The sequence below is a fragment of the Brienomyrus brachyistius genome, chromosome 9 (assembly GCF_023856365.1).
Source record: "Brienomyrus brachyistius isolate T26 chromosome 9, BBRACH_0.4, whole genome shotgun sequence".
In the NCBI taxonomy this organism is placed as follows: Eukaryota; Metazoa; Chordata; class Actinopteri; order Osteoglossiformes; family Mormyridae; genus Brienomyrus; species Brienomyrus brachyistius.
In genome coordinates this window covers 6,881,533-6,908,959 of record NC_064541.1, presented here as the reverse complement: position 1 = coordinate 6,908,959, position 27,427 = coordinate 6,881,533, and the positions used below count along the sequence as shown (strand labels likewise).

Here is a 27,427-nt window from a genome sequence, read left to right as displayed (position 1 = left end):
GATTCGTTAAACAAAAAAAAAATTAGTTAGACTTAAGTTGACTTATACTGTACATGTATAAAGTGTATGTGGATGAATCATGTTAGTGACAATTACTCAAAGGTTACAGCGAATTGTTTTCTGTAGTCCTGGCTTTCGATTATAATTACAATTGGAACTTAAGTCACATTAGTGACATGACTAAGAAATTCCAGTTATATTGCTGGTGCTAACGTGCAAGCGCATATTCAGTGAGTGGCACCCAGCTTCAAAGCTCATGAACAATCAGAAATCACCTTTTAAATAAATGAAATACCTTCCAAAAAGAGCAAAGCAAAAACTCCAGAATATCGAAAGCTGTTACAGGCCACAATGTTTATTCAGTAGTGTTTCAGATTACTCATACAGATACTGTCTGCTTTCAAACTTTGTCTGCCATATTCAAACAGGAACTAGCACATTTTGAGAACGGAAGGCACTTTTAAGAGCTTATGACATTTGCAAATATAGTTTTGCACATTTCTTTTTACGAACAATCAAGCTTCGGGGCTGAAAATAAAAATGAATTTATTGAACTTACTGCAGTGTCACTATGAACTGCAAGTGCATAAATGCCAATCAGACAGTCAGTTTGTGAGTGCATTTTAGACTGAAACACAATGCGCTTGTCCTACGGAAATATCACATCAATACAGTGACTATATTCAAAAAGCTTTAACAAAATTAGGTGCTACTGCACAACTTCAATGTACAGGGTTCACTTATGTTCACTTTACTGCTATAGTTAACAAAGGCAAAGTTAAAAACACAGAAAGTTCGAAAAAAATTTTTACTTTGGCAACATTCGGAACTGTGAAAAGGGGAGTTCTTCAACATTTATTTTGGCCATTTTTGCATAAAAACGAGTCATTGTGTGGGGAGAGCCGTAAAAAAGTACAAGACGTCCATACCATCTTTTTAGTTCTTAGCTTTCTTATATTAAATATCTGATATAAATGCTGAATTTTGTATTCAGCTCTGTGCAAGAATTGTATGTGATTTTAAAGCTGGAAGGGGGGGGGGCGATACATACATTTCTTAATATCTGAATGAACATTAGACACGACAGCCCCATTAACTACATTAAAGGCAAGTGACCAGGCTGAAAACAGACAATAAAATACCTCTCAGCAATCCCAGATATACCATGGAGTTGCCTATAAAAAGGAACCACGGAAAGATGAATTCATAGGCTCGCCCTCTCATTTAAACACCCTAAAAAGAGTTGGTTAATTTCTTTGTGATTAATATTGATTAAAATTAAGGTCTTTTCTTTTTTAGCTGTTAATGTAATATATCAAATGAAATACATGGACATAAAATAAGCCCTTTGATCAGAAGGTATAAGGTACAGCAAATTACATTAAGGAATCACCAACCATTATTTGTTAAAAAATTATCCGTCAGCATCAAAGATTTCATGATATGCCGATGCTACGCTTTTAGTTCATGCATAAAACTCCTTGGTGGGGGCTTTCTGGTAGGCCGCAGAGGTCGGTTTCCGCTCTCCCAGCTCGTAACTGCCCTCGTCCTTCTTCCTCATGCGATAAACCAGCAGCAGCACGAGGAAGACGGCGAAGACGAGGCCGATGACTCCACCTGTGATGACAGCTGCAGCCGCAGAGTGACAGAGTGTGAGTGTCGTCCGCGCCGAAGCCAATGCATTAACAAGCAGCAGAGGCTCCTTCTTTTATTCACATGAGGTGATTTGATCCTTGGGAAACTTCAGATGGGATGTTTTGTTAGTTTAAGTTTTCATAACTTTATCAAAGTAGAACAGGAACGCTCTCAAAAAACAACAGGGGATATTTTCATGAATTCCATGCATAAATCTAGAAAGTGTGTGTGTGCGTGTGTGTGTGTCTGTCTGTGTGTGTGTGTCTGCATCTGTCTGTGTGTGTGTGTGTATGTCTGTGTGTGTCTGTGTCTGTCTGTGTGTGTGTGTGTGTGTGTGTCTGTGTGTGTGTCTGTGTCTGTCTGTGTGTGTGTCTGTGTCTTTCTGTGTGTGTGTGTCTGTGTCTGTCTGTGTGTGTGTGTGTCTGTCTGTGTGTGTGTCTGTGTCTGTCTGTGTGTCTGTGTGTGTGTGTGTCTGTCTGTGTGTCTGTGTGTGTCTGTGTCTGCGTCTGTCTGTGTGTGTGTCTGTGTCTGTCTGTGTGTGTGTGTGTCTGTCTGTGTGTCTGTGTCTGTCTGTGTGTCTGTGTGTGTGTGTGTCTGCGTCTGTCTGTGTGTGTGTCTGTGTCTGTCTGTGTGTGTGTGTGTGTGCGCGTAAACACCAAACATTTGTGTATGGTTCCCTTTGGGAGCCAATGAGTACAATTACAATTAATTATTATAATAAAAATGGGACAAACAGAACTGAATGAGTGAGTAAAAAAAATTATGACACTTATTAAACAGAAAATGTCCGAGTAGAAGATACACCAGCAGTCAAAGTTCTTCACATGCCAAGTTTTTGCCACTTTTCCATTTATTTCATAAACTGCAGATTTTCTATCCTTGCTAAGCATTGAAATGTCGAGTGAACAACTATAAATGAAAATATAAGTCAAATAAAACAGGTTTCCTTTATAACATGGAAAGAGTGTGTAAGAGGCATGTCTGACACCCTATTAACTGGTTGCATGGTGATGACAGTCAAATTCTAGGCTGCCCTTTAACATTAAATGCACAAGTTAAGTGTTTCATCCTATGAACCAGAGCAGTATTTAATGTCCCTTGTAGAAAGAATTCCTTTCATTTTCTTTGTTGTTATACCTGCTAGACGAGGTTACTTTGATGAATCAAAGATGTGACATTTTCATACTAATAAAGGTGAACATACTGTACATTAATTTATTTAAGAATATTGAGTGTATGGTTAGTAAATGTTAAGTGAGTAACATGCAAACTTAGAAATTCTCATTGTATGTAAAAACCTCTGACTGGTAGTGTATGCGCAGCTATGTTAAACATTGCAAGTCAATGGACTTTTATTATTATTAAACCAATACATTTTTATGAATTTCCCAAGACTTTCTGTGAGCACTGTATGTCAGCCCAAAGACAATCATATTAAAATCTTTGTATGTATTCCAATTTGGGATAAACATTAATCATAAAATTCAGATATCCCTCACGTTCCAAATATTCCCAAGACATATTTTCCGTAACGGATTAGATTCGGGAAAATGACGCCTGTATAGTGTTAGCTCAATGTGGGACAGATTAAGTCCTAAAATCTGATATGTACTTTTTATAGCATCACAGGCTCTACGTACCTGCCAGGACTTCTGTTCTCTGGAAGAGGCTTTCTGAGCTTACTTTGTCCCCCCCATAGAGATTAGGGCTGCTGCTGCTTCCTGGGGCCCCATTCCTCCTGAGCGGGTTCTTTGTGGGAGGGACAGTGGTCTGAGAAGCAAAAGAAGGTGCTATGAAAGTGCCTGCATGGAAGTCGGGATTCCCCCCAGGGTCCCCCCACTCCTGCCCCAAGAACAGCCCTGGCGAACTCACCTCTGTCCTGAGAGTCCTGAACGTAAGCATCTCTTCCTGGGCCACGGCTGCTTTGCCAGACCTCAGGGAGGGGTGCGTCCCAGGAATTAAGAACACGGCGTGCTCAGTGACATTTTCGATGCCTGGGTCTACAAAGATGTCTCCGGAGGGGAAACAGAAAGCGGTTCACATTTATTCATGTTTGGTTTCCGCTGTCGTTTCTGCTCAAAATAATAAATAATTATTAATAAAGTGTCTATCTACCAAAACACAAGGCATAAAAGTTCATGAACTGAATGGAGATCGATTATGTTACTGTTATGTTTGAGTGTTTAACACAACATTCCACTTATATTAAGCTTTAATGAGCGTCATAAAAATCAGCTCTGGAAGGGAAAGGGTTAAGTCTACCCAAAGACACGATGGTAAGGAATGCGGTACCGTTGGTGTGCCAAGCAAAACACAGCCCAATTAATTCAGGAGTAACATAAAGCCGACGGGGACGTCCCTTTCGCATAGGTAGGTGTGTCATAAGGCAGTGCCCGCAAAAACATGCTACCGGAGCAGGGCGGTGACCCCAGCCAGTAAGCATTCAGAGAAGTCACACGATAGATGGTGGCAAAAGCCCGAAGGGTGCCCCTGAGAGGCACGGCTGGCCCGCACATGCCCAGAGCGCCGAGACGCGTCCTAGAGACGTGACTGACACATTTACATGTCTGTCAGCAGGTTGACATGGAAACATGGAGGATCCACTTTAAGAAGGAGCCAATCGAAGAGTCGTAATGATGCAAACACACGCTCCCCAATCGCTAACGACGACACATGAGACTCTGTCACTGTGGTGGTCGACCTGCAGCGTGATCTTGTTATTATTGCCAGTGCCAGGCTTGATGTCATTGTGTGCCTCTGGTCAAGAGAACCTCAGTGATGGTTTACTGGACTGGCAGCTTTAACACATTAAATACATGTATACAGTGTATATGTACACATGCAGAAAGATACTGAAAAGGTGGAGGGACTGGAAGGTAGTTTTACTACAGGATCCCACAATGACAGAGGGCCACAAACACATGCATGCACACACACACACACACACACACACACACACACACACACACACACACGTGCACACAGACAGACCTGTATTCATATCTTTGTGGGGACTGTCCATTCATTTCTATGACCAACCCCCTAATCCCAACAATGACAGCCTTAACCCCCATCCAGCCCTAACCTTAACCATAAGTAACCAAACAAAATACAAGATTTTTGGCATTTTTAGTTTTTTGATTGCAGTCACGGTTTTTTATAAAATTGAGTTTCCCCTTGTGGAAACTGAAAAAATGGCCTCCATAATGTCAAAATAATAGGCTGCATCCCTCACCAGAACCTGATCCGGAACCAAAATCTTCATCATCATCATCATCGAACCACCCATCTCCAGACTGCCAGTTTTCTAGGTAGCCGTCTTCATTCAGGGCTTTCACACATATCTGCATGCAGATGGGAGAAACAACGCAGCATTATCACAAACATCGATCCAATGAGGTTCCGCCCCACGCTCACCGTCTGCTTTATTTGTTATCTGCCAGTGTTCTTAAGGCTTCTGAACACCATCGATGACCAGAGGCCCAGCAGCCCGTGAAAAACAACATGCTTTTTCAATCTCTGAGGGCAGGAAGGCTCAGCAGCAGCATCTCAAACTGGAAAACAGCTCCGCAGCAGGGCATTTACTGTCTGGCCACCAGGGCGGCGACACGCCATACACTCACTGCATGAGCAACAGAGCTCAAATGGGGACATCGGAATAACAGGTTTCCTCAAACATGAACATTTTACCAATATTACTCATTTATAGAGTAGTAACGTTATGTCACCCCTGCATGTGGAAGTTCTCCTTGTGGTTTTCTCTGGGTTCCTCAGAAGCCTACGGGAAGTAGGCTATGTGTACGTGTGTGATCCCATGTGTGCCTGCGATCTGGGTCCGGGATGCCCCCTGCCTCATTCCCAGTGTCTCATGCCCAGGGGAAGCTCTTACAGAAGATGGATTATTCCTTGAGGAATGCCGACTCCTTGCCAGGACCTGATGTTGTCACGTTGTCAAAGGTAAACAAGCAGCGGCTATTCTGCAAGGCCTGCTCCCAGTCCTTCACCAAAACACCACGTGACTGCGCACAAAACCATCAATGGGGTCCTCCCCATTCCCCAGAAAAAGCCTCCCCTTCACTCCCTCCCTCCCTTTCAGTCTCTCCTCCCCTCTGCGGTGAGCCAGCATCACCTCTTCAAGCCATCAAATAGCCCTGCAACCCCATGGAAACTACCATTCAGGGCCCCCGAGATTGGCCCTCCCCAGGGCTGCTTCTGCCATACAGATTGGGTACGATCTATATATAATATGGAGGGGGGGGGCTGTGGTTTTTTTCCAGGCCACTGACTTCTCCTCACCTTTTACCCAGTAAGCCTGCCTTCCTGCCTATACTGACCTCTGTCCAGATGCTTGGAAGATTCTGGAAAGCAACTCAGATTTGATATTCATGTCTTTTCTTGCGAAGAAAACAGAAAAAGAGAACGACTAGAGGATGTAAGAGAAAAATGTCAATTCCCAGGTTGAGGATAGCTGAAATGACAAACTAGCATGGGGCCCATGGCAGGACACCTTCGGAAAGGAAAGAGAGTTAAAAATGGCCGCACTCCGGCGCACGACGGCGGGCTTTCAAATCAAATCGCTCCTCCGGTTTCGGCAATCAAATCAACAATTTATTTGTTTGTTGACTCCACTAAAGGCTCAGACTCGGTTCCTCGCACATCTTCCTCACCAGACACTCATGTGCTACATTTCGCATGAATTCGTTAAGGAGGAAGGCTAAATAAACAGGGACAGCACCATTTCTGTAAACGGAACTATCCAGGAATATATATCCAGCATGGTACAAGCAGCTGAAGGAGAGACCCATGGAGTACTCTAGGGGGCGCCACAGCAATCCTTAGGCATGAACTGGTGCTGTTTCCTTGCTTTAAAATATCCCTTTTCATATCGCTGGGTTCCCTGTAAGCCTTTTAAAAGCTGCCTGCCTTGCCTGTTAATTGCTGGGTGTCCTTGCTCTTTGCAGTACCGATCCATCTTCCCCTTTCCCAAAGCATTACCCCCCCCGTCTCAGTAAACACTACAGGAGCCTGTCGGGGATGTCCCGGCGGGCCGTTAGAATCTCAAACCCGTCAGCATTCCCTGCTGTTCCATCTCCACACTTCCTGAGGGAAAGATAAGCTTTGAATTAATGAAAAAAACAGGATGGCGAGTTATTTGGTCAGAATGAGACACACTGAGCTGTGTGCAAACGCTGAACCGCAGTACAGTGATTGACTGAAATGAAGCCGTTTAAACATGTGGTACAGTGGCTAAATGAACTCTCAGCAAAGGCTACAGTCGGCCTAATTACAGGAAACACATCAAGGCATTTCACCCTCTTTTCACATCTAAACGATTTAAGGTGTAGTTAAAAGAAGACTGAGAATTCCTGTATTTCATTAAACTGTTTAAGTGGGTTCGGGTCCATTAAAGGAAATCATGAGGTTTGTTGTTTCCTGTGCCTACGCACACACACATCTCACACGCCGAACGCAAGAGCGCTCTGCACACACACAGTCTGCACTTCCAGAGTACAGACCTGCCTGCATATTGAGGCGTCCCCACTGCTTCCTCCTGCCCCCCCCATCCACTCACTCCAGCCAGGGACCCAGGACAAGGCCGGCATTGTTGTGCTGATGGCAGGTGCTGCCTGGCCCCCAGCCAGAAAGGAAACTCTCCATCTGCTGGAATTCACCATGTTGCCCACCCCCCCACCCTGTACTCCACAGCAATCTGCAGTTCACCTGCTAGCAACTGGAAGGGGGGGGAATCTTCTAAAACACTTCACCACGCAGCTTCACCTCAGTATTTAGGAGATCAAGAATACACTATTAATACACTAGGAAACTCCAGAGGTGGGAACAAGGCAATGACTTTCGACTAACAACTCTCCAGTCTTACCACTCAAGCTCCAAGTCAAGTCTGGAGTAACGTCTCACGTCAAGATAGTCTTTTGTGCCTCTGAGTCAGTGAAAGCCCTACAATGCAGTGCCACTGCAGGAAATGTGACTTCACGCCAGAACAAGCAGAACGAGGTCAGGGAGCAGGTAAAAACACAACGTCAAACTGCCAGTTTTGTGGTACAGTTACGATTGCCCTGAGCTGCACTAAAAATAAATTATACTCCACACTTTGCAGAGATTAGCATCGATAACCATATATGGAATAATCAATAGTGGCCATGAGCATTACGTAGGTGTCATCACCACCTCCTCACATCGGCAGGTTTGGGGCATCTGAACTCCGTCTATCTGCCGTTTGCAAGTTCTTACAATGTCAGATGAGATTTCCTGCCTCAGCCCAAAATAATGTGGTTAGGCTAACTGCTGCTAAACTACTACTTTTTTTTTTTTTTTTTTTTTTTTTTTTTTTTTTTTTTCAAGATGGCGCCACGAGAGTGGCAGCTAGTTACAGCAGCTCTGACCACCTTCTATTCTTTTAACCTATCTTATCTATTTTCCTTGTTTTTTTCACCTTTTCTTTCAACTAATCAAAAGTATGCTAGTCAAAGGCAACTTGTGAACTTACTTTTATGTTTTTTAATCATTTACGGACTGTTTTACCCGGTATACGGAGATTCTTCAAGCAGCGGCTTCATTGTTTACACTCGGGATCAGCTGTTAGCGCTTCGTAACCAGCCGATACACCCCAGGGAAAGACCAGAGATCCCCAGGGAGCTGCGGCGGAGGAGACGGGGCTGCAGAGCTGGAGTTAAGTGTCGAGAGCGGAAGAGAAGGTACAAACCATCGGTACCCTCGATCATTATGGGGAATGTTAGATCTCTCCCTAATAAGATCGATGAGTTAACGGCGCTGACAAGACTTCAGAGAGAGTACCGGGAGGTGAGCATGATGTGCTATACAGAATCTTGGCTGACACACCTCACTCCAGACTCACACGTAACTGTACCGGGATTCCACCTGGTGAGAACGGACCGAGATGGAAAGGAGACCGGCAAGAAGAAAGGTGGGGGGATTGTGATGTATGCGAACGAGAGATGGTGTAAACCGGGGCACATCAGTGTTAAGGAGCAATGCTGTACACGGGATGTGGAGCTATTGGCGGTCAGCATCAGACCATATTACCTGCCGCGGGAATTCACGCAAGTCATCGCGATAACTGTTTACATTCCGCCGACGGCAGATGCGGCAGCAGCATGTGAGACAATTCACACAGTGGTGTCCCAGCTACAGACATCACACCCCCAAGCCTTCTTTTTCATCTCTGGGGATTTTAATCATGTTTCCTTGTCCTCAACTCTCCCTACTTTCACCCAGTATGTGGACTGCTGCACCAGGGAACACAAAACACTGGACTTACTGTATGCAAATACTAAGGACGCTTACAGAGCATCAACCCTCCCCCCACTGGGTCGTTCAGATCACAGCCTGGTCCATTTGGTTCCCTCATACATACCTTTAGTATGCAAACGACCCCCCACTACAAGGTATGTGAGAGAATGGTCTGAAGAGGCGAGTCTGGCACTGAAAGACTGCTTCCAAACTACAGACTGGGAGGTGCTATGCAGCCCACACGGGGAGGACATTGACAGTCTGACGGCCTGCATAACAGATTATATCACCTTCTGCATGGATAACACTGTACCGACTAGGAAAGTACGGTGTTACTCCAACAACAAACCATGGCTGACTCCAGACCTGAGGACTCTGCTGGAGCAAAAAAGGAGGGCTTTCAGATCCGGAGATCGAGAGGAAATTAGGAGAGTCCAGAAGGAGCTAAGGAGAGAGATAAGGCGGGGAAAGAACAGATACAAGAGGAAGCTGGAGGAGCAGCTCCAGCAGAGCAACACAAGAGGGGTGTGGAAGGGACTTAATATCATCACCGGACGGAGCAAGGCGAGTGGAGGGGATCCGGAGTCTGGCGACCAGGATTGGGCTAATAGATTGAACCAGTTCTTTAACAGGTTTGACTCAGTAGCCCAACCCCCCCCTATCCACCAGAGCTCATCACACCTCCTTCACACCTCCCTGCAACCCCCCACAGTAGTCACAGCACCGGGGATATTGGCGGCACCTCATCTGCCCCCTTTGTCCCCCAACGGCCTTACTGCCCCTCCCCCCCATGCCGTTCAGCAGGAGTCACCCACCCACAACCTACACTGTGGCCTCTCCATCACAACTGACCAGGTGCGGAGTCAGCTGATGAAGATGAAAACCAGGAAGGCCGCAGGTCCAGATGGAATCAGCTCCAGACTGTTGAGGGACTGCGCAGGTCAACTGTGCCAGGTCATCACATACATCTTTAACCTCAGTCTCAGTCTGGAGAGGGTCCCCGTTCTGTGGAAGACGTCCTGCGTGGTGCCGGTCCCAAAGACAACGCACCCCAAGGAGCTGAACCACTTCAGACCTGTTGCCCTGACTTCACACCTGATGAAGACCATGGAGAGGATTGTACTTCACCACCTTCGCCCGCTAGTCAGGAGGGATCTGGACCCGCTGCAATTTGCCTACCAGCCGAACATCGGGGTGGATGACGCTGTCATCTACCTGCTGCATCGGGCCTTCTCTCACCTAGAGACGGCTAGGAGCACTGTGAGAGTCATGTTCTTTGACTTCTCAAGTGCCTTCAATACAATCAGGCCCTCAGTGCTGAGGGGGAAGTTAGAGGGAGCGGGAGTGGACCATCAGTTGTCTGCGTGGATTACGGACTACCTCACCAGGAGACCCCAGTATGTGAGACTCCGGGACTGTGTGTCTGAGGTGGTAGTCTGTAGCACGGGGGCCCCACAAGGAACAGTACTCGCCCCTTTTCTCTTCACCCTATACACTGCGGACTTCAATTACAACACGGACACTTGCCATCTACAGAAGTTTTCAGACGACACTGCCATTGTTGGTCGGGTGTCAGAGGGGAACGAGCTGGAATACAGGGGGGTCATCGATCGCTTTGTCAGCTGGTGTGAACTGAACCATCTTCATATTAATGCCAGCAAGACGAAGGAACTGGTGATTGACTTCAGCAAGAAGTCTTCTCCTACTACACCGGTGAACATCCAGGGTCTGGACATTGAAACGGTGAAGGAGTACAAATTCCTGGGTGTTCACCTAAACAACAAACTGGACTGGTCTACAAACACTGAGGCAGTTTACAAAAAGGGTCTAAGTCGTCTTCACCTGCTTAGGCGGCTAAGATCCTTTGGGGTGAACAGGACTCTCTTAAGGTCCTTCTATGACACTGTGGTAGCATCTGCTATCTTTTATGCTGTGGTCTGCTGGTGTGGTGGAATTGCAGAGAGGAACAGGGGGAAATTGGACAAACTGGTGAAGAGGGCCAGCTCTGTCCTGGGCTGCCCACTGAAATCCATCGAGCAGGTTGGGGATGAGAGGATGCGGTCTAAGCTAACATCCATTATGGACAACACCTCCCACCCCCTGCATGAGACTGTACGAGCTCTGAGCAGCTCATTCAGCAATAGACTTCTACACCCACAGTGTAGGAAGGAGCGCTACCGCAGGTCATTCCTACCAGCGGCTGTCAGACATTATAACAGTTTAGCGTGAGTATTTTTTACTCATATATGTTTAACTGACATATCACATGCTGTAACCAGGATCATTCACACCCCACCCCACCCCCGCACTTGTGTACATATCTCTGTACATTTTGTACATATCTCTGTACATCTTTATTTATTCCAAAACTTTTTGTACATTTGTATTTATATCTTTGTGTATCTACCTGCTCCTATTGTTCTATATTACGTTTTTGTGCGAGAGCTCTGTAACACCTAAATTTCTCATTCGTGGGATAATAAAGGTTTATTCTATTCTATTCTATTCTATACCCATAGTACACGGCTGTGCATGCGTGCCTCACGACGGACTGCTGTCCTATTCAGACTAGACCTTACCCTTTCATGCACTTTCTGCTGCCTGGGACAGGCTGTACGGTACCCCTGCCAGAAGATGTATGGGCAACTATCAAACATACAGTAGTGCATTAATATTCAGAATAATAAGTGCTCTTTTTAAAACTTTCCACTTAATAAAATGAAAGAATTTTATTGTTCACAAGCCGCAGAACCTTAACTGGCCTGTTCCCAGTTTCGACGCGTTTGCCATACTTCCAGCTGATTTGCCTTTATTATCATTCCTGAGATTCTTCCACACTGCAAATCGCCTGTGACGACCCCCAACTGCCCCCCGATCTCCACAAACGCAGATCATTGATTGATTGCTCAGGTTTTGGCTAATTTAAGGCTCCATAAGAACAGGCCCGGAAACACCCCTCCTTAGACGAGGATTTCAGCTGGAAATCAGTTGTAAATTCCTCACTTTTCCGTTCCATCTTTTTCCTTCTCTCTCTCTCTCTCTCTCTCTCTCTCTGAAATGCACCCCTGGGAGCTCCAGTTACCCAAAACACTTTTGGAGAGCCTCCTGGTCCATATCCAATGCCAGGAATTACAGATTACGGTGTTCTTGCATACGAAAAACATTTACAAACATTTCTTTGGCAAAGCCTTGCTGAAAAAAAGCACACTGTAATGCTGGGCTTTAGGTTCTCCAATGACCATTAAGAAAGTCAGCCTCTGTGCTGGGGAGGCAGAACATTCCATGACAGAGAGGCTGCAAGCCAAACCTCTCCATCAGCACAGAAACACAACACCAAATGCTTTGTTCAAAATGAGCACTGCTTTTTAAAACAATTAATTTTTATAGGCAGTTTTCCATAGAATGTAGTTTAATAAAAAGTGAACTAAACACAATGTTAGAAATTAAACAGCACACAGAACATCCGTATCCATTATGACAATCAATCTATGCATATCAAAACAACTTTGTGAGAACAGTTTGGTGAAGGCCCTTTTCTGTTCCAAGACGACTGTGCCCCAGTGCACAAAGCAAGTTCCATAAAGACATGGTTGGGTGAGTGTGGTGTGGAAGAACTTGACTGGCCCACACAGAGCCATGACCTGAACCCCATCGACCACCTTTGGGATGATCTAGAATGTAGATATTGAACCAGGCCTTCATGTCCAACATCACAAAGCCTTCCCAGAAGAGCAGCAGCTGTTTTAGCTGCAAAGGGGGGACCAACTCCATATTGATGCCTATGGATTTAGAATGGGATGTCATACAAGTTCCTGCAGGTGTAATAGCCAGGTGTCCCAATACTTTTGTCCATATAGTGTATCTAACATAGATATCTGACATACATAATCCATTAATGCCACCCCTGGTAAACATGAGTAAAAGGGATAATAAGAAATTCACCTTTTAGTTAGATTCATCTCACACTGAAAAAAGCGAAAATTGAAATAAATTTATTTAGAGAGAAAAAAATCCATCTTCAACAGGTAATATTTAATGATTCATAAACCAGTTTTTAGGGACAGGCAAAGATCTTAGTGACATAAGCCAGGCTCATACATGAGGAGTGATTTACCATGACATCAGTGACAGACGGCACCACTTTACTGGCCCTTTTGCAATCTGCGTTTTTACATCGTTCTGCTTAGTGCAATCTGTGGGTCTCCAGCGTCCACGTAGGACAGCAAAAGGCTCTCCGAGTGTGAAAAGAACGCACGACCCCCACACCTTCCTGCGCCAGAGCCTGCTGCCAGGCCTTTGATAGCGACAGATGAAATACAATTAAATTAACAGTCTGCAACACAATAACAAAGGCGGCATTATTTCTTATAATGAGAACCTTAAGGGTGCAATTTAAATGCTGGTTTGCAGCCTGGTTATGGCTGTTTAACTGGTTACTATAGTTAATTGTTGAGAGAGACTAACCACAGAGCAAAGGGATATACACATTCACACAGGCGGGAGAAGCTCTTGGAAAAATAAACCTTTTTAAATAGTAAATAATCACCCAAAATAGCCAAAAAGCTAAAAGCCTTAAAAAACAGTTCTTGAACAAGGCAAAAAGATGAGAATGCTGTCTGCCGCAGAAACGGCATTAACACGATTTATAATATAGACAAATTTCCAGCTGCTGCCCAAAGATCCTCTCATCATACCCACTAATAAACTTCCACCCCCCCAAGCCTGGGAATTTCAACGCCAGCCAGGCAGAATAAATAAATGACACAACAAACCCTTCACTGCATCATAAATCTCATTCAAATTCAAAAGAGCCAGAGGCGCACGTGAGTATGAAAAGAAGCACTGCGGCCGAAGGCGGATCTTAATGACTGGCAGATGGTAGAAAAGGTCTCAACCGATATTTAAATCTGCAAGCATCTCGTCTTGCCTTCAGTTCACCTCATGCACTCTAGCAAAGTAGCGTTTTGAGGAAGCGACTATGTTAGCACTGGTTCTCAGTCTGCAGTACTAAGCAAGTCCTTCAAAGAGGCTGAAGGGTGGATGTCTGTGCTGTACCTGGATGCAGCCATTTCGGGCCAGTGTGTGCTGCCATCAGCTACGACATTAAAGTTGCCCCGCCCATTCCTGCTCCTTCCCATTCCTCCCCCCAGGCCGCGTGACCTGTGGACCTCAGGACACGCCCGGGCGCCTGTCCCAGCATCACGAAGGAAGCTGCCGGGCCGCTAAGGCTGTAATGCAAACCCTAAGAGCTGCAGTGGCCGGCCCTTGGGACCCGATGTACTGCTATCGGAGACCAGCTGAGATCTTAATCAGGCTGCATTGAGGGTTTTTGCGATGTTCTAGCCGTCATGTGACATCTTGGCATTTCCGTCAGCACTGACACAAAAGTACCAGCATATCTGGATGCTGCAAGAGATTTTGGGCCCTGAGAGAACGTGTCACACTGGACCCCCAACCCAGACCAATCCAATTATGTTCCAAATTTTTTAGGCTCCCTCTCACCCAGGGGCCCTTGGAATCATCCTATCCCTCCCTCCCTCCCCCTTGCAGCACCCCTTTTTGTGTATATAAAAAATTCTTCTTAAATACTGTATATAATTACACACAGAAATCAATAAGGTGTCTGAATTACTCTACTGCTGACATTTGTAGCTTTGTAGCTCTTCGCAGTTAAAACGTTTTGGTTATTTACTTGTATTCAGGCTGAGCAAGACGAATTAATTGAAAGGCGAGTGAGAGGGAGAGAGATGTGTTTTGGAAATGAATAAATACAGTATAATGCGGTACTCAGTGTGGCCCAGGGCCCAAGCGAAGGACATGCTGGGGGGAGCAAGAGAGAAGCCAGGAGACAGAGGAAAGGAGACGAAGAGACTGACAGGGCAAAGAAAGTTTAGGTGAACGATAAAAGAAACCTGGCTGTGTGGGGTGGGTCATTCAGTGAGGGAGGGGTGGTTTACTGGTGATCGCCCAACAGACTGGTGACACAAATGCATTTGGCTTCCAAAAAAATGAAAGAGAGCAAGAACAGCATCAGCGAATTTCACACCTACAGCTTAAGGGACAAGTCAGAGTGGCAACCCAGACGATGAACGCCGAGTCACCCTGAGTTCCCTTCAAGGTCACCCTCAGGGCCCGACAGAGTCACCCTCAGTGCCTGTCAGAATCACCCTGAGTGATTCACAGATTTTTGTGGTGACCTGAAAAATGGTCCCCACAATGTCAAAATCACAGGTTTATATCATTTGGACCCCAAAATGTAATATAAACAAAACACACACACACACACACACACCTCCCTGCGTATTAAGCAGTTTACAGGGTCATCTGAGGTACAGCAACACATGCTAGATTAGGGTAGGTCTGCACACTGGCGTGTCCTCGCAGATGGATGGACAGGTATGTGGGGGGGGGGGGGGACACCCTCCTGTGTCCATGGTTATGGTTAAAGTATCAGAAATCTCATTCAGGATTTAGTCTGCAGGATGGTTTGTGACTGCAAGACGATTATTTTTGCTGTGTGATGCTATGTGATCCGTTCCTGAATACATGCTGTATATATTACCGTTCTCTCTCTTTACAAAACATGCCCATGTATGTACAGTACTTTCGGATTTCTTTTTCAAAAGGGGGTATTTTTACCCATCAAAATGGCAAAGGAATCTTTCTAAAGGATACGACCACAAAATGGACTTGATCCTACAAATGGTAAATACAGTATATTAAACAGGATACTTCCAGAAACAGGTGACCACCGGTGATGGAAGTGCTGCATTTAATACGTTACTTAAGGGCGCTATACACAGCTCCAACGTTAACATAATCCATCACAAACCAACCACAAATACATCTGGGTATTGCTGTGAGACACCATCTATGATTGTAGACATTACGAGCATTTCAAGGGCATCGGCCGGTCTTGTGATTTGTCCCCCTTTGGAGCTGACTTGTGGTATCCACTGTCTGTCGAGTCACTGGCCTTGTCTGATTGGGTCACGCATGGTCCCCCACATGCTGGAATGATGTGCAGTTAAATGTGCAGTTAAATGTGCAGTTAAATGTGCAGTTAAATGTGCAGTTAAATGTGAATTACTGAGATAAAAATTAAAGAGCATGGCTGTAAGGTTCGCTTACAGGTAGGTTGGTTTTGTAGGCAAAAATCAGCCCTACATTGCTAACGGTTTGAAGCAAAAGTGATTGTCATTGTTGACACACGACACAGCAGACAACAATGAAATGCATCCTCTGCATTTAACCCATATGTGACATAGCAGTGGGCAGCTATTATTCAGCATCAAGGGAACAGTTTGTGGGGGTGGTACCTTGCTCCAGGTATCTCAGTGATGCCTCGCTGGTCAGGGATTCAAACCAGCATTCAAACCTTCTGATCACAAGCACGGTTCTCCAAACATCAGGCCACCGCTACCCCAGTTTGTTCATTGCCCACACAGCTATGGAAAATGTGTCGTTTGGTATTTCTGAGAATTCAGGGTTTGGTGAAGTATGAACATAAATGTGAATGGAAGGAAGATTTCCATGTGTGCTACTAGCCAAAGGAGGTACAGAGGTCATGGCGCTTGCTATTACAGTAATACCAAAACCGGCTGTGATCTGAGTCAAGGGACAGGGGTAATAAAGACAACAGGAAGCAGACTCCAGGCTACAGGAAGTAGCATGAAACCGGTAACCTGTCGCGAAGGTGCTGGGAGAGCTGGCATTGGCATGGCTGGACAAATGCATTTCGGCGGAGAGTGAGGTGCGGTCAGACTGTGCTGTGAGTGAGGGAACGACAGCGGCGATTTTCCACGTGACGACCGGCTGACCTAAATCCCATTACGGCATTCGTCCCCGGATGTGCCGACGGCAGCAGTTTGCTGTCTTGGTCTGGACAATTATGTATGAGGCAACGTGGCATATGACCAGAGAGAGAGAAGTGAGGGAGGAAAGAAAGACAGAGGGAGAGAGAGAGAAAGAGAGGAGAGGGAAGAGAGAGTGAGAGAGACAGAGAGAGAGTGAGAGAGATTGAGAGAGACAGAGTAAGAGGGAAGGGAGCGTGAGAGTGGGGAAGAGAGGAAAAGAGGGGGAAGAGAAAGGGAGTGAGAGAAAGGGGGTGAGAGATGGGAGAGAGAGGGAAACAAGAAAAGAGGGTGAAAGAGAGTGAGAGAGGGGAAGAGAGGACAAGAGAGTGAAGAGAAAGGGGGGAAAGAGGGGGAAGATAAAGGAAGTGAGTGAGAGAGGGGAGAGAGGGAGAAGTGAGGAAAAGAGGGGGAAGAGAGAGTGAGAGATCGGAGAGAGAGGGAAAATAGACAATTAGAATGAGAGGGGGAGATTACAGTTATTTTATACGCATTTACCACTTGCAAAAATATATATAGTCAGTGGCCGGTTTCTCAGGTACACCGGCTCATTAAGGCAAACAGCCCGATCCTCCAAAGAGCCTGAAGAGAGAATCAGACAGGGACAGGAGGCTCACTCACTGTGCAGGTGACCTTTGGCTGTGCTGTGTGATAGAAGTGATTTTTTTATTGTGATTGCTGGTGTCATACTGGCCAGTTCCGGCATCTCAGAACTGGCCGCCCTCCTGGGATTTTCCCAGTGCCTATAGTTTATAGAGAGAATGTTAATTGGAGAGGTCAGAGGAGAACGGCAAGACTCGCTAAAGCTGACAGGAAGGTCACAAGGGCAAAAATGACAGCTGAGTATATGAGTGTGTGCAGAGAGGTGACCGAATTCTCTGCTCGCCTTCCCTCAAAGACGCTTCCTGAGGCAAACGTGGGCCCTACCCAGTACAAGCAAGCTGCACCTAGAAGATGGGACAGATATATATGCATTGAGAGGATACAGTAGAAGGTACGGAATGTACCAGAAGGTTTGCCTGTGCCCATTGCAAAGAGGGTTGGTATGAGCTGACAGAGAAGCACTAAGACGACACCAGCACCTGAGTGTGGTGCTGAAGGCCACGGCAGACAGGAGAACCGAGCGGGAATCACGCCATTTTGGGCAGCCCATGTCAAGTCAGCTGATTAATCAAGACAGAACCACGTCAATACCGATAAAAATAAGATGCAGCATTATCATTTCAGAAGTAAAAAACACTGACAGGAGTTATAAGACCAGGCCTTTCTTCATGGTTACCAGTGGAATCTATGCAGCGTCTTTACTGGAAAGAGGAAACAAACCAGTCAGCTGATTTTATCTTTGGCTGACCAGTAGGATTTTTTAATTCCCCTTGGATCATCTGGAACAAAATTCCCCAAACGGCGACTTTCCCACAAACGGGCGCCTGGTAGGGGCCGTATGGCAGGGGCATATTGGGGCTGGCGCCCCTCCATCTTGGCCTGGAACCATCCGGAGTCGCACTTATTCATCATGCTACTCCAGTCCCTGCACCAAAAAGCACGCCGGCGTCTGAATCAGCCCCAGCATATGGCGAGCAGCTGGAGTGCAGTGAAGCTGGGGTTACAGTGATGTACTGCGAACTGCGGACAGCCGACATCGTGTGTCTTTAAGTAGCCCCCCCCTTGCTCTGCCACTGTGTGAGGGCACCGTCTGATGTTAGATGTAAACTTAAAGGTTCCAGCACCTTTCTTCGGTTAGATCAGGCACTGCGCAACAGGCTGCGAAGCATCACAATATTTTCTGATGCTGCATGCAAAAACTCAGCCACTTGCGCTTGGCATAAAGAGCTACGATTGTCATTCTAGGATTTACAGAAACCACAGCTGACCTGGGAACAGCACAGCAGCCCTTTACAAGACGAGGGTCATGTGTGTCCCCCACCATCTAACCCCACATACAATAACAGGGATGACAATAGCCCCTAATGTAAAATTGTTTGTCAGTGAGATAAATGCTTATAGCAGGCAGAATCAACCCCTTCTGAACCAAACCCCATCGTCTCCCTTCAAACTTTCCATTTTGCAAAGCTAATTAAGAGCCTACGGTAGGGTTGGGTAGGGAGGCATTTGTGGGGCGTGTAGGCAATATGAGTAGCCAATCGGCAATGCTTTCCAGTGGCAGTGACTGCTGAGAGGAAGTGCCGGCGAGATTCCCCTTCAGACTCGTTGGCTTCTTGGAAAGCGGCTGGTATGTGAAACAATTCACACGGGCCAAGGATCTCCGGGAGGACTGGCGCGTGCTCTCTGCCGTTCCAAACAAACATACATACGCTCCGCAGATGTGTTTAGACATAACAGCTCTCCCCAAGTAACGGCATAAGGCAAACACAGACAGGCCGTCCTGCCCAGCTCCTCCTTGGACTTACTGTGGTTTTTTTTTGACAATTTTAACCATTTCCATGTGTCACCAGATACGGAGCAAGAATAGCTGATTTATCAACACAGATTTGAGACTGTGTTCAGTATATTCAACATCAAAGCATGAAGGAATGTGTCCAGATGCGAGAAAAAGTGTTCCGAGAAATGTTTGCATTTAAAAATGCAGATTACTATCCATTCTGTGCTAGCAGAAAGGCATGTATCAGCATCACTGCTTGGCCCTTGGGGGGGGGGGGGTGCTGTCTTGGATGCTGTTTAATATTCACCCATATCTGTGCCTGCTTGTCCTATTCAGGGTCGTGGGGGGTCTGGAGCCTATAGGCACAAGGCAGGGAGGAGCCCAAGGCAGGGCACAAACCCATCACAGGGCACATCCCTGCACCCTTGGGAGATCTGGTAACTCCAATTAGCCTCAGCATGTCTTTGGACTGTGGGGGGAAACTGGAGTACCCGGAGGAACATGCATGGGGAGAACATGCAAACTCCACACACGTGACCCAGGCGGAGACTCGAACCCGGGTCCCAGAGGTGTGAGGCAACAGTGCTAACCATTGCACCACCACGCCGCCCCATTCCTAAATATCTCCATGTCATATGTATTAAAGGGCTTATATAATCTGTACTTAAACAAAAAAAACACTGGCAAGCTAATTACAGAATATAGCAACAATTAATTTATTCGAAGGGGGTCATGTGAAAGTTCAGTGATGTTTCATTTGTGATGAAACACAATAATCCATCCATCCATCCATCCTCTACTTGTTTATCCAGGTTTGGGCTGTGGGGTCCTGGAGCATGTCCCGGTCTGTAATAGGGTACAGACTGGAGCTGGTGTCCAGTCCAGGGAGGGGCAATTCTAGGAACTCTGAGGGCCCTAGGCAAAAAAATAAAAACCTCCATGGAGCCCCCCAACCAGGACCGGAGTAGCCAATCGGGAGACTTAGGAGAATTCCCAGTGGGCCACTTAACTGTTGTGATGGTCAGAAACAAAATAATTTGACAAGTTTAAAATTAAGTCAGTTGGATACAAAATAATTTTACAACTTTAAAAATGTAAAACGCTGCAGAATATTAACTGCTGCGTTTTGTCACGCACACACAATAGACCACAATTGCTCTGCAAAGGGCAATGCAAAAAATACGCTTGTCATCTAGGGCTGAGTGAGGCGCAGTGTGCAGTTTCTGCTGCTAATCACTGGAAGTTTCACAAACGATAGTCAGCTGATAGTGAGCTGATAGTCAGACTGATTAGTTCAGTATGCTATGTATTATTTATTTTCTTCTTGATCTATTATTTACTTTCTTCTTTATTGGGATAATAAGACATGAACTGTGGCATCATTTATCAAAGTTCCCCCCAGAACGAAGACAAAATAGGCTGGAATAGGGCATAAATCAGTCCCACCCCCACCCCCCTGTGCCTGTCTCCAACTCACCCTCCTCCGACACCATAAAATTTATTACCCTTATTTTAGCGTGAAGTCGAAATTAATAATACCTACGCAGAGAATTTAATGAACGCAAGTACTTTATGTTCACTTTTGTGAAAAAGCAAATACACAGATTCAGCAGATTTGTTGCTATAATGTGGAATGTAATCACTGCCCTTGGGGCCCCTCCCGGCTTGAGGGCCCCAGGCCACTGCCTGCCCCAATGTTATGCCTCTGAACTCAGGGCCCTGGGTAATTCAGACACACCAATTAACTCGACTGTTGCTGACCTCCAGGAGGGAACACGCAACCCAACCCAACCCAACGCATCACCCCAGTGCATTGGATAGTACAGCATATGCAAGAAAATGTCAACAAACTACAGAAAAGACCTGCCAATCAGCTCCCAGGAAACCTGGTGTCATCCAGTCGACCCAGAAACCCCTTTGCATCCTAATAACAGACCGCAAATGACCGACAAATAACTGGAAAATAAAGTGGAAATAAAGACCACTTCAAGATTAGGGTGAGTTACTGGAAAGCAATGATTCAATAGGACACCGGTGTCTGCATTCGGGGCCTAGAGAAAGAGGAACCAGTTTCAGAGAAGTTGGGCGGCAGGAAACAACGTGCTGAAGAGTGTCAAAAACCAAAGCAAGCGAGGCTCTACTGAGAGGTGACTCACCCACATCACCCGAATTTTGACCAAAACCACTGTGAAGAAATGTGGCGCATTATGGTAGCAAAAAAAAAAAAAAAAGTTTCAACAACACTGAGTTCTGAAATTTCAATTACATCACACATTCCAGTCTAAGCTGTGCAGGGTGGTGCATCTCCAGGAAGAGCAGCCCGCACTCTAGTGATTATAAATCAGACATCGCCACCGTAGGCAAAGAAAGCATCCAGTCAGGGCGGTGACAACTTCACAGCTTACAAGAACTATCAAAATGAAAACAACTGCAAAGAAAAAGGCTGGTGACAGCTTTCGATTAACTAATTATCGTTTGCAAAGGCTTGCAGCACTGACTAAACCAATATTTCCCAATCCAATCCACGGGGACCCACAGTTGGTCCACACTTTTGCTCCCTCTCAGCTACCTACCAGGTGCTGCGAGGGAGCAAAAACATGAACTGTTTGTAGGTCCCTGAGGACCAGATTGAGAAACACTGCACTAAATCATGCTGAATATAAATCTTATTTTTATTTCCCCCTACGATCCGGACCTGAAAATGCAACTGGAAAATGATGGATTTATGGACAATTTTGAGAATTTTCCCTCTAATGGTTCATCCATCCATCCATTTTCCAAACCGCTTATCCTATTGGGTCGCGGAGGGTCCGGAGCCTATCCCGGAAGCAATGGGCACGAGGCAGGGAACAACCCAGGATGGGGGGCCAGCAAATCGCAGCGCACAAACACACACCATTCACACACACATGCACTCCTACGGGCAATTTAGTAAGTTCAGTTAGCCTCAGCATGTTTTTGGATTGTGGGGGGAAACCGGAGTACCCGGAGGACCATGCCGCCCCATTTCTTATTCGATGAGTATTAAAAATAAAATAAAATAAATAATTATATATATATATATATATATATATATATATATATATATATATATATATATATATATATATATATATATATTTAAGGAATGTTTATTAAATATTGATTTCTTGAGAGATCTGAGAATTTCTTGAGACTTTGATGATTCTTCAGTCAAAGTAATGGTTTTTTAAATACTTTTTAATATTTCTCTCAAAACATATTTGATTTTATTCCGGGTCTGAAGTCTGATTTCCAGGTGATTTTCGTGTCGGGCAAATCCCAAAAGCAAATCAAGCAATTAACGTTCGTTCTGTTCCGTTATTAATACGATAACAAACTAAACGAAATTAACTACACCTGCGTTTGAGAAAAGCCGAACCTCCTATGAACAAGCATTCAGAAATTAAGATCATTTCATCACGGCATCTGCAACATCCACAGTCATTGAGGTTTGAGCACTTGAATACGGGTATTAGCAAGCACTAATCTAATTAATTAACCTTCAGAGCCTGCGCTGCTTTTAATAATGGCTTTTCATTGAAGAGAGATTCAGACTGTCTCTTCAACACTGATCACGTCAGCAGGAGTCAATAATAATAATAATAATAATAATAATAATAATAATAATAATAATAATAATAATATCCACCCCAACAGGACACAAAGGTGAACCTCATTAAATGTATTCAACTTGTGATTTTCCAAGTACCCCTAAAGATGTCTGAATTTACTCTGTAGGCTTTATTTAGTTTACAGTGTTTCCGGGGAAAATGTGTGTTTTTTTTCACAATCAGCCCACTCACATTTTATATCGGTCTTACAAAATCAGAAAATAATAACAATTGTTTATAGATCTACTAAGAAACCGAGTAAATAAATAAGGAAAACTTGTATCCATCAGTCTATGGTATTATAAAACCATGACACACATGGTTTACAGATGTTTGTTTTCTTTTTTTTTAATTAGACTTAAATAAGTCTGAACATGTCGCCACTGTCATCGCAATGAAACCGCAGCCCGATGTCCTTCTCCACTTTTAATCAAAGCGGGAGAATCACAGTTTTTGGGAGGGTTTCGCTCATATCGGGACGGGACGGTACCGTTGGAGCCCAAGCGCAGCGGTCTGTGACTTTAAAGCTCCGGAGTACTTTATCCGGGGTTATGGGAGATGAGTAACACGGGCTGGCGGCGACTCCCGAATCCCCCTTCACACTTACCCTGGTTCCCGAAAGAAAAGCTGACAGTCCGATGGTAAAGATGATCCAGATGCTCTTCATCATTCCGGTGATCGCAGCTTTTCCGTTCTGTCACTCTCGCGCACTCTTTCCCCTCTTCTTTCACTTCTTCTACAGGATCTCAGACGCTCCCAGCGTTATGATGAAGCGCACTTATGTCATCCAGCACGCCGTTCCCTTCCCACACGGCGCCGCTTTCCCTTCTTCTGCGTCTTCCTCTTCTTTTTCTGTCTTTCTTTCTTTTGAGTCGCACGGTATTATTACTGTCCACCAGACGCAGCCATATCAGAGCAGCTTATAGCGCAGAGAGCCGCCGGCGGGCCGTATGTGACTGACAGGGACTCGGGCCATATGGAGGCACCGAGAAGAGTGACGAGCAAGAAAGGAAAGATGGCATGTGGACTGGGAGGAAAGGGTCTCCCTCTGAATCGGGATCGTTTGTTGAGCACGAGTAATTACTGGTAATTTATGTGCTTAAAATACTTTATTTCTTATTTCTTAATATTACGAAATGTTTATCATCACATAAGTAATATTAACAGGCTTATGCGTCGGTTCCACATTATGCAAGATCGTAAACTCGTTTGTATCACATTCTTCCAAAATAATGCACAACAGATTGTTGCTTCCAGACATAAACTGTCAGTTGTTGATATTAAATTTAGGATAAATAATTGTGAAGTGACCCGGGATGTAGCAGTTAGAAAGGCGAGAAATTCAGCAGTTTTTTTTTTAAACCAAAAGAAAACACATGATAAAAGTAATGTAAGGCTCACAGACCCAGCAACGTGAACAACTGCTGAAAAAACATCAAAAAGGTCTTCATGCTTTCATGTTAAAACACTGCAAATGCAGAAAAATTTAGAAAAAACATGGTACAATCGCACTGTTGGGACTGAGAGGTGAGTGTGGAGCATGGAAGCAATTATTCATGCATATAGACAGAGCCCGGAGAATCAGTGCACGTGACCTGAGGGCTCTGAGCCGTAAAGCTAAGGTGTTCCCCTTTATGTGGACGCAAATGTGGGCCATCGGGGTATTATGGAGGATTACGGATTAGTAAGGTGCAGTGTTGAGACATTGGGACATCCTACGTGGGATGTTCGTGTAAATGTGTCTGTTCTGAAGACCCAGATTGAATTAACTGGGAAAGGTACATTAAATTCTTTAATTAATGACAAAAAATTAGAATGACAGTTTGTGTGGGTGTATTGCATAACACACTGGACCTGACTGTAGAGAACATTTCACAGCTATTCAAAAGGACCCTGATTCCTGCATTTTCATCATGACCCCCCCAGTAAGCCCCTTGTAGGAGACTGCCCCCCCCCCCATGCTGTCCTGCACTGTGTCTGGTGGCTCAGACTACAAGCCTATTAGGTTGATAAAGTTACCAATGGCTCCTTCTGAACATGAAATCAACCTGAAATTGTCTCCCAGTGTGACTCCCGTCTATGATGTAATGAACATGCTACAATGGTCCAGACATCTTCCCAGACTGGTTTATAAGGACGTACCATTATTACTGGGGTGCAGTATGAGGCTCAGTGGGTTAGGTTGCTGTGCTTGTGCGCAGAAGGCAGTTGGCTCAGATCTCAGGGTCGGCAGGGTGATTTCACCAGTGGGTCCCTGAGGACGGTCCTGAACCCCAAACGGTCACAGGGACCGTCTGTCTGACTTGGGTTTTTCCCAAAAGATTTTGATGCTTTGGATAAAAGCGTAAAAATTGTACAATTTCATTATTTTTACATGTTATATGAGGATACTCTGCCCTGCCACATTTCCAGATCCCCTTCTCTTTTTCCATCCCCTTCTCTGTTCCCATCCCTTCTTCTTCCCATCCCCTCTTCTCTTCCCACTCCCCATTCCTCTTCCCCATGCACTCTTCTTGCCCATCCCTTCTTCTTCCCCACCCCCTCTTTTCTCCCTCATCCACTCTTCTTCCCATCACCTCTTCTCTTCCTTATCCCTTCTTCTTCCCCATCCTTGCTTCTTTCCCCACCCCCTCTTCTGTTCTCCTTTGTGTCCTCAATTATCCACCCTCCTCTCTTCTCATCCCTTCTTCCTGTCCCATCCCCTCCTCTCTTCTCATCCCTTCTTCCTGTCCCATCCCCTCCTCTCTTCTCATCCCTTCTTCCTGTCCCATCCCCTCCTCTCTTCTCATCCCTTCTTCCTGTCCCCATCCCCTCCTCTCTTCTCCATCCCTTCTTCCTGTCCCCATCCCCTCATGTCTTCCACACCCTATCCTCTCTTCTCCATCCCTTCCTCCTGTCTCCATCCCCTCCTCTCTTCCCATCCCTTCTTCCTGTCCCGATCCCCTCCTCTCTTCCCCATCCCTTCTTCCTGTCTCCATCCCCTCCTCTCTTCCCATCCCTTCCTCCTGTCTCCATCCCCTCCTTTCTTCCCATCCCTTCTTCCTGTCCCGATCCCCTCCTCTCTTCCCCATCCCTTCTTCCTGTCCCCATCCCCTCCTCTCTCCCCATCCCTTCTTCCTGTCCCCATCCCCTCCTCTCTTCCCATCCCTTCTTCCTGTCCACATCCCCTCCTCTCTTCTCCATCCCTTCTTCCTGTCCCCATCCCCTCCTCTCTTCCATCCCTTCTTCCTGTCCCCATCCCCTCATATCTTCCCCATCCCTTCTTCCTGTTCCGATCCCCTCATCTCTTCCCCATCCCTTCTTCCTGTCCCCATCCCCTCCTCTCTCCCCATCCCTTCTTCCTGTCCCCATCCCCTCCTCTCTTCCCATCCCTTCTTCCTGTCCACATCCCCTCATATCTTCCCCATCCCCTCCTCTCTTCCCATCCCTTCTTCCTGTCCACATCCCCTCCTCTCTTCCCCATCCCTTCTTCCTGTCCCCATCCCCTCCTCTCTTCCATCCCTTCTTCCTGTTCCGATCCCCTCCTCTCTTCCCCATCCCTTCTTCCTGTCCCCATCCCCTCCTCTTTTCTCATCCCTTCTTCCTGTCCACATCCCCTCCATCAGCCCACCGCCTACATCAACACACGGCCGCTGAGGACTGAGGACTTCTCTCCGAATCACCCCACGCTTCCATTCCTGTGGGTGATTCCGCAGCATGGCCTCAGGCACACATGACGCCACATAATTATTTAGGATGAGTTAGGGCCTATTTTTGAAATGGCCTATTTTTCCATTTCTAATTGGAAACACAAGTCCTGGGCTGAAGACCTGGTGCAGAGCTTGTGTGGCGTAATGCTCGTTTGGGGAAGCTTTCATACACTCTTGTTCCCAAAACAGCTGTGTTCTTCTGAACTGCATATAAGTCCATCACTCAGTTTGACCGAAGTGTCACTTAGATACGTTAGCTGCAGACTACAATTCTAACAGTACTGTACAATCTACCTTAACGCCAGAGGCCAAACCCAGAGATCTGATTAAAAGCTCTATGACATTTGTTGGCAATTAGAACTGGGGAAATAATTTATTTTAAGACTGCACTGGACTGCACTTAAAAATCTTAATTCATTAGAACACTCTATATTATGGAAGAACTTTCCATATCTGCATACATTCTTCTACTTCTTCAACTTGTAATTTAAATAAAAAAATCAGTCCCTGTACATTATTATTTTCATATAACTTGATATCCACAGATTGTTTAGTCACAATGCTGTTCAAAGTGCTCCAAACTCTTTCTATAGTACCCAGCCAGGGCAACAGAAACGGGTTTTGATCAAATGATTAAAATTGAATTTAATCGGTTACCGTGACAATGGCGCCCCCGTGCGTTTACTGTTTTCACAAATTAATATTTTCTTCTGTGTGAGCAGTAGAAATCCATGTTCAAGGCTAGAAAAAATATCTTATAATTGAACGATTTCCGTTGTTTCGTTGATTTTCATGTAACCTGTGCGTCATATCCTTTTAAAAAGAATTAACAATGGCGAACTTAACCGGTTCACATTACAGAGATTATAATATAATACCAACCCCCCCTCCCCCCCAGCAGAAACATTAGAAAGCAACAATAGAGGAAACACGCGTTCCGGCGTTATATATATGTCTCCAGTGACGGTG

The 27,427-nt window shown here is 45.6% G+C and overlaps 1 protein-coding gene across 1 annotated transcript; it reads right to left on the bottom strand.

Annotated features, from left to right (window-relative positions):
* Positions 1-339: 339 nt before the first annotated feature.
* Positions 340-23,784, bottom strand: LOC125748621 (syndecan-2-A-like). The gene is made up of 5 exons (XM_049025009.1): positions 23,377-23,784; positions 4,871-4,979; positions 3,508-3,647; positions 3,276-3,405; positions 340-1,629 (listed from the first exon to the last, which is right to left on the bottom strand). The coding sequence occupies exons 1-5, from the start codon at positions 23,437-23,439 to the stop codon at positions 1,466-1,468; spliced, it is 606 nt and encodes a 201-aa protein (XP_048880966.1). The 5' UTR covers positions 23,440-23,784; the 3' UTR covers positions 340-1,465.
* Positions 23,785-27,427: the final 3,643 nt, after the last annotated feature.

Bases quoted from the DNA above. Each gene is read 5' to 3' on its own strand.
- LOC125748621 (XM_049025009.1), bottom strand. From the start codon at position 23,439: ATGATGAAGAGCATCTGGATCATCTTTACCATCGGACTGTCAGCTTTT. The intron at 4,980-23,376 runs GTAAGTGTGAAG...ATCTGCATGCAG, and splicing joins CTTTTCTTTCGGGAACCAGG to ATATGTGTGAAAGCCCTGAA. The intron at 3,406-3,507 runs GTGAGTTCGCCA...TTTGCTTCTCAG, and splicing joins TCAGGACTCTCAGGACAGAG to ACCACTGTCCCTCCCACAAA.